At 43.1% G+C, this 7,879-nt stretch overlaps 1 protein-coding gene across 1 annotated transcript in view; it reads left to right on the forward strand.

Moving 5' to 3' along the window:
* LOC117957214 (ATPase family AAA domain-containing protein 2-like) overlaps nt 1-7,568 on the forward strand; it is a 22,821-nt gene extending 15,253 nt beyond the window's left edge. The window contains exons 16-22 of the mRNA XM_034892811.1: nt 3-188; nt 1,006-1,141; nt 2,273-2,469; nt 3,991-4,150; nt 5,273-5,395; nt 6,429-6,499; nt 7,191-7,568. Coding sequence (XP_034748702.1) covers nt 3-188; nt 1,006-1,141; nt 2,273-2,469; nt 3,991-4,150; nt 5,273-5,395; nt 6,429-6,499; nt 7,191-7,568 — 1,251 coding nt within the window. The remainder of the gene's footprint in view (nt 1-2; nt 189-1,005; nt 1,142-2,272; nt 2,470-3,990; nt 4,151-5,272; nt 5,396-6,428; nt 6,500-7,190) is intronic.
* The last annotated feature ends 311 nt before the right edge of the window (nt 7,569-7,879 follow it).

Below are 7,879 nucleotides of genomic sequence, written 5' to 3' on the forward strand. Positions count from 1 at the left end.
AGGTGTTCTGCGAGGCCAAGCGGACGTCTCCCAGCATCCTCTACATGCCCCACATCCAGCAGTGGTGGGACACTGCCGGGTCCTCGTTGAAGGCGTCCTTCCTGAGCCTGCTGGGCAGCATCCCCTCGCTCGCCCCCATCCTCCTCCTCGCCACCTGCAGCGTCCCCCATCAGCAGCTGGACCCGGAGGTGAGAAGCTGGACGGAGCCCCCAGGGCTCCGGCAAAAGTGCAGGTCTTATGCGCGGGGGGGGACGCCACCATGGGGACACATGTGAACAATAGTGGAGGCCGCCTCAACTTTTGGAGAAACGCGGAGGTCTTGTTGGTGTGTTTTGAGCTCTGGTTGGAAGCGGGCTGAGAGTCCCGTACAGGAAACAGACACACAAATGGGCCGTTTCGTTGACACCCCCTTGTGGAAAAAACACTTTTCTTGGCATGGTTCCCCACTAATATGTCTTTTCCACCAAGGCTAACCAGGTCCTGGTTCTGGTTCTGGTTCTGGTGCCAGTTTGGTTCTGGTTCTACTCGCCAGTTCTCTAAGAACCAGCTGGATCTCGCCCAGTCTGAGAGCCAGCAGACCGGTGGTGTCCTCCCCAGACCACGGTGGTTCTGGTTTCCCATCCAGGTCCAAAGCTAACATTAACAGCTCTCTGTGGTTAACAGCTGACCGGGGTTTTCAAAATGGCCGCAAGAAGTTTTGGTTTTCAAACGTCATGATAACCCCCCAGCACCTGACGTAACCGGTTCTCATCTCTAGACCAGCGCTGGTTGGAACCCGTGTTCTTGGCCCAGAACCAGGTTTATTTTTGTGGAAAAGCAAAGAACCGGTTCCATTTTTGGCCCTGAACCAGCACCAGAACCGCCTCGGTGGAAAAGACATATAAGAGATCAGATTGAAGTATTTTTTAGCTTTTCCTGTAATTTTTGTTTCCACAAAGAAGCCAAACTGTGCTTCTTAAACCTTTTTTCCGAGCTGACTTCTACTTCTACGTTTTCCATCCTCAGATTCAGTTTCTGTTCCGGGTGGAGTACGGGGAGGTGTACACCATCCGTGTTCCCACGCGGCTGGAGAGGACCGACTTCTTCCAGGACCTCATCCTGAACCAGGCGGCCGAGCCTCCGCCCTCCACGAAGAGAGCACGTACGGAAAGAGCACGTATTCTTGTTGAGTGTTAGCGCACCGAAAGTCTGAAAACCAAGGTTCATGTTTTAGTTCCGTTGTATAGAAAGCCTTTATTACTAGACTCAAGGTCCATAAAAACAACAACAACAAGACACAGATACACAAGACAGACACCAATTAAATAAGACAGCTATACCAGTTATCCCGTAAGGGGGACTAGCTAAGCACTGAACCTCGGGCCAATCAGGTGTGAAATGACAGAGTTACAAGAAGAATTCAGGCGACCGATACATTTATACATCAGATTCCTCAGTAAAGCAGAGAAAGTAGTAACTCCTGTTTGACGTGTAGAGCGTCCTCTGGTGGACAGACTATGCAACACCATCACTAACAGGGACGTTGTAGAGCGTCCTCTGGTGGACAGACTATGCAACACCATCACTAACAGGGACGTTGTAGAGCGTCCTCTGGTGGACAGACTATGTAACACCATCACTAACAGGGACGTTGTAGAGCGTCCTCTGGTGGACAGACTATGTAACGCCATCACTAACAGGGACGTTGTAGAGAGAAACGGTGTAAAAAGCAGAACAATATGCTTTAAAGAGGTTTATCTTGACAGTATCAGAACAGCAGGAGAACTTCCTGGCTAGCATGTTAGCCTGTTAGCCTATTAGCATGTTAGCCTGTTAGCATGTTAGCCTTTATATACAACTTGCAACACTGCCCATACAGGTTCTCATCATCTGTCGTTAGATGTGTTGAGATGTGACCCATATACTTAATTTTACAACCAACAGTTAGCACTTTCCCTGCCAGGTGGAAAGATGGAAAAATAAGGTCCTCATCCTCTTTCACTCTACAGATCGTAACCAAACTCTTTTTGGCGTTATATTTCACATCGTAGTCAACACCATAATTGGAACATATATTCAACAGATTCTAAAAGCTTGCCTTTATGTACTTGACCCACAAGGGGGCAGTGTAAAGAGTGTGGTCCGGACGCTCGTGTGGTCCGGGAGAGTCCGGACCACACGAGCGTCTAGACCACACGAGGCAGGTGTGGGATCCCCTTCAAGGATTAAACCACAACATCCAGTCTAAAGCATGACATGAGTGCTGATATTTTTGGCCTTGTCCCCCTCTCAGTGACTCAGGCCCTGGAGATCCTTCCTCTGGCCCCCCTGCCCCCCCCCCGCCAGCTGCCAGAGCAGGACCGCCTCCATCTGGAGGAGCAGGAGGAGGACGTGCTGCGGGAGCTCCGCCTCTTCCTGCGCAACGTCACTGAGCGTCTGAGTCTGGACCGCCGCTTCAGGGCCTTCACCAAACCAGTCGACATCGAGGAGGTGAGCGGGTTTTTATTTTATATGTGATAACATTTTTATTTATTTTTTATACTTTTTTATTTTATTTCAATCTATTAATCTATTATTTAATTATTTATTTGTGCTATTTTATTTTATTGTCTTTTTTATTTTTATTTTTATTTTATTTTAATCTATTTTATTTTATTATTTTTGTTACTATTTTATTGAATTGTAATTTTTTAATTTTTTAATTTTACTTTTATTTTATATTTATTTTAATTTTATTTTAATCTATGTAATTCAATTTTTTATTTCTTACTATTTTATTTTACCGTCATTTTTTATTATTATTATTTTAAATTTCATTTATTCTATTCTATTTTATTTATTTATTAATTTTATTTTTACTATTTTATTTTTATTGTCTTTTTTTTTTTAATCTATTTTATTTAATTATTTATTAGTAGTATTTTATTTTATTGTCATTTTTTTATTTTATTTTATTTTAATTTTTATTTTAATCTATTTAATTTAATTGTTTTCTTTTTTACTATTTTATTTTACTGTTATTTTTTATTATTATTTTTTGTTATTTTATTTTATTCTATTCTATTCTATTCTATTTTATTTATCTATCTATTTATTATCTAGTACAGCTGAGTTTCTCCACCAATCACGTGAAGCGCTGCTGTAAGGGCCGTGACTCAAGTCTGGTCGGCGTCGGCAGTCGGGGGGGCGTCGGCCTTCATTTTGGCCGCCCTGCCATGCTCAGTCGGAAGGCGGGTCAGTTTGACCCGAGGGACACGAAGGGTCCCGAAGTGAAGACAACACGAGGGTTTAAAGGGTTTACGGCATAACCGTCACACGGTCCATGTGGTCCGAGGGGTGATTTCCACCGGTCATTTTGATCCAGATCGAACTGTAAAGTCTAAGGGTGCGGACCACACGAGGGTCTGGACCATGGGTCTGGACCACACGAGGGTCTGGACCACACGAGGGTCTGGACCATGGGTCCGGACCACACGAGGGTCTGGACCACACGAGGGATCCGGACCACTGACTCCAGACTCAAATGACCAATCTGATTGGTGGAGAGCTAACCCGGAAACGAGGAGTGGCATGAGCGAACGAGAGTCTCTAAATATCTGAGGAATATCTTTCTCACGTAACCCTCGTGTTGTCTTAACGTAAACCACGGAAAAAACACGTTTTGGTCACTTTTTTCAACCATTATTATCGTTTTTCCCCACATTTGTCACTTTTTCAATGATGTGGGTGCTTTTTTTATGTTTTTGGTGTTTTTTCCATTTTTTTCGGATATTTTTAAATGTTTAATGTTTTAAATCTTTTTTTTATTTTATTTTTTATTTTTTTTACTGAAAAAACTGATTAATGACTCATTCCACTTTAACTAGTTCCTGTACATCTTATATATTCTATATAGCATAGACTTGAAGAATTCATTTTTAAACCGCAGTCAGTCCTCGTATCACTCCCTCTCCCTTCATCTTTTTCTCGTCCTCCCTTCCTTTCCCCCCCTCATTCCTCTCCTCCGTCCAGGTCCCGGACTACACGCTGGTGATCAGGAAGCCGATGGACTTCTCCACGCTGATGACCAACATCGACGAGCAGAAGTACGTCACCGTCGGCGAGTTCATGTCGGACGCCGACCTCATCTGGCAGAACGCCCTGGAGTACAACCCGGACAGCGACCCCATGGGTGAGGCGAGCGAGCGAGAAGGGCCCGTGTCCGAAGTTTCACTTTGTGTTTTTTCGTATCCGTCTTCCTTAAAAATTTCACGCAGAGTCTAATGTCTGATGCGTATTCACGATCTGTTGTGAAAACATTTGCAAAAAAAATAAAAGTGTGACGCTGCTGTCTGTCTGTCTGTCTCTCCGTCCGTCTGTCTGTGTGTCTCTCTGTCTCTCCGTCCGTCTGTCTGTGTGTCTCTCTGTCTCTCCGTCCGTCTGTCTGTCTGTGTGTCTCTCTGTCTCTCCGTCCGTCTGTCTGTGTGTCTCTCTGTCTCTCCGTCCGTCTGTCTGTCTGTCTGTCTGTCTGTCTGTCTCTCCATCTCCCTCTATTCTCTGTCGACAGTTACCTTACCGCCTGTCCTCTTTCTCTGTCTGTCTCCCCATCTGTCTGTCTGTCTCTCCGTCCGTCTGTCTGTCTCTCCATCGTCTGTCTGTCCGTTGTCTGTCTCTCTGTCTGTCTGTTTCTCCGTCTGTCTGTCTCTCCATCTGTCTGTCTGTCTGTCCGCCTGTCCCTCGGTCTGTCTGTCTCTCCATCTATCTGTCTGTCTCTCCATCGTCTGTCTGTCTGTTTCTCTGTCTGTTTGTCTGTCTCTCCATCGTCTGTCTCTCTGTCTGTCTGTTTCTCTGTCTGTCTCTCCATCTGTCTGTCTGTCTGTCCGTCTGTCCCTCCGTCTGTCTATCTCTCCATCGTCTGTCTGTCTCTCCATCGTCTGTCTCTCTGTCTGTCTGTTTCTCTGTCTGTCTGTCTGTCTGTCTCTATCTGTCTGTCTCTCCGTTGTCTGTTTCTCTGTCTGTCTGTCTGTCTCTATCTGTCTGTCTCTATCTGTCTGTCTCTGTCTGTCTCTTTCCATCCGTCTGTCTGCCTGTCTGTCTGCCTGTCTTTCCAACTCCTCTGAGCAAAATGAGACAGGACTTTTTAACTCTTGTGAGATTTTTTAGAATGAATAATCCAAAAAAGGAAAGTTTGATGGATTAAACTATGATGAAAAAATCATTTCATCATAAACTATAGAGTTTAAAAAAATGGTTTTATCATTATAACGCTGTGTGTGTGTGTGTGTGTGCGTGTGTGTGTGTGTGTGTGTGTCAGACCGTCACATCCGTCACCGTGCGTGCGCCCTGAAGGACACGGTGCGCGCCATCATCCGAGACGAGCTGGACGAAGACTTCGAGAGAGTCTGCGAGGAGGTCAAGGCGTCGCGCACCAGGAGAGGTGAAACGTCCTGAACCTGCTTCTTCTTCTGTCTCCTCGTGTCTGACGCGTTTGTGCGTTTGTGTGTTTGTCAGATGACAAAGTGACGGCGAAAATCTGTCCCGGTCATCTAACCGCACTGAGAACCAGGGCGGTAAAATAGAGGATTTTTGACCTAATGTGGCAAAGAGCTTCTATGTTCCTAACCCTTTTTTTGTCTTCCCGTTGACCTGCAACTTCCTGTTTTTCTGGGTTGGAATTCCAACATTTTATTTTTCTAAACTTTTCTTGACGTTTTTGTAATTTTTTTTCAATTTTTGTCATTTTTTCTCTCCTTTTTTTAAAATAACTTTTTAGTCAATTTTTGTTTTTTCGTTTTTTCCAACTTTTTTGATAAACAATTTTTTTTAAACACATTTAAGAAAACATTTTTTCAAAATTTCAGAAAAGACAAAAATTTTGAAAAAACAAAATTTTACAAAACACAATCTTAGAAAACATATTTTTTAAAGATTTCAGAATTCTTTTTTTTGTTGAAAAAACTATCCTAGAAAATATATTTTTTTTAAACAAAATTTCAGAAAAAACAAAATTTCAGGAAAAACAAAATTTCAGAAAAAACAATCCTAGAAAACATATTTAAAAAACAAAATTTCAGAAAAACAATCCTAGAAAACATTTTTTTAAACAAAATTGCAGAAGAAACTAAATTTTAGAAAGAACAATCCTAGAAAAGATATTTTTTTTAAACAAAATTTGAGAAAAAACAAAATTTCAGGAAAAACAAAATTTGAGAAAAAACAATCCTAGAAAACATATTTTAAAAAACAAAATTTGAGAAAAACCAATCCTAGAAAACATTTTTTTAGACAAAATTGCAGAAAAAACTAAATTTTAGAAAGAACAATCCTAGAAAACTTTTTTTTTTTAAACATTTCAGAAAGCAACATTTTTTAGTGAAATGCATTGCTTTTTGTCCTCTAGGGCCACCGTAGAGACTCCTCCCATCCAACCTCCTAACTCCAAACTGAGATTGTACTTCTTGTCGTTTCAGCGTCTTTCTGCGAGGCGCGGGGCAGCTCGGACACAAACAGCCCTCCACGTAAGTCCTCCACCAACGAGCAGGTGTAGTTACTGTTCTCCAATTATCTCTGTTATCGCTGACGTCTACAGGTGAGAAACACCTGACTTCCTCCCATGCAGCTGTGAATGTGAATGTAGTTTCATTTTATAATTTACAGTTACTTGTAGGTTTTTTTTATTATAAAGGCAAACACTTTATTTTGTAGACTCGGTGCCAGTTAAGTGAACTACTTTCAATATTATAAACTTAATAAATACATGAGCTAGTATTTACCAAGATTCAACAATTTCATCAGAGTGAGGATGAGGGGGTGAGGTAGAGGACAGGAAGCCTCAGCGTCTTTACTCTGTCCGTCGACTTCCTTAAGTTTATTGAGTTCCATTTTTTACCAAGACATTCATACAAAGCCTGAAAAACAATAGAAACAGAACTACTAAACAACCAAACTACCGACATCCACCATCAGATAAAAGAAAAAAAAAAATTACATAAAATGAAAACACAAATTATAAAGAGTAAATACAGACGGATGACCTTTCCCCTCGGTCTGATCCCTTCTTGTAGGACACATCTGGAACATTTAACCACTCAAACGACGTCGTAGTCCAACACGAGAATGACTCCAGTTGAGTCATTATGGGCCATAAATCATCTTAGATTTTAGATATCGTAACATAGTAAATGACGCGCGGGTGTTGTCTTTTCCTTGTGATGATTTCCTGAACTCGCCAGCTCGACAAGTTGAATTTTTGCCCAAACGGCGGGAGACGTAACGGGGACATTGACAGTCAACCTGGCCGACACCGATGCCTAAGTAACCAGCTGAAGAATGCCCCCCCCACCACCACCACCGTTCCTGCCTCATATCGCTCTCCGTGTGCTTCCTCCTCAGCAGAGCGCAGCAGCTGTGAGACGAGCGCCGCCGCCGCCGCCGCCGTGGAGCAGATGCAGCTGTTTGACAGAGCCGCCGTATCCGTGGCGACCGTGGACGGGGACGCGCCGCCATCACCGGTTGTCGATCACGCCAAACTGAGGGTGAGTCGACCCGGGGGGGGGGGGATTTATGCTTCTGCCTTAAATCTAGATGGAGGTACTGACCCCACGCCGTAGCCTGACCCCGGGGGTGCAGAAGTAGCTGTTTGTTTCCCCATTAGCTTAGCATAAGCTAACAGCTGTTCTTCCTGGGGTCCTTCAATCTGTTCTTGATGACATCACAATACAAATCAGAGTTAAATCTCTCAGCAGCTACTACAATAAAATAAAATACAGAGATTAATTTAAATAATAACAGAACCAAAAGCAACACACTAATCTGGTGTTAAATAAACTGCTTTGAAGGTAATAACTGATGTAAAGGGATTCTTTTAAACCCTCAACAATATCAGCTGACTTGATATTCATTGGTCGTTGTCCCCCCCCCC

Source organism: Etheostoma cragini, chromosome 14 (assembly GCF_013103735.1).
Source record: "Etheostoma cragini isolate CJK2018 chromosome 14, CSU_Ecrag_1.0, whole genome shotgun sequence".
Classification (NCBI taxonomy): Eukaryota; Metazoa; Chordata; class Actinopteri; order Perciformes; family Percidae; genus Etheostoma; species Etheostoma cragini.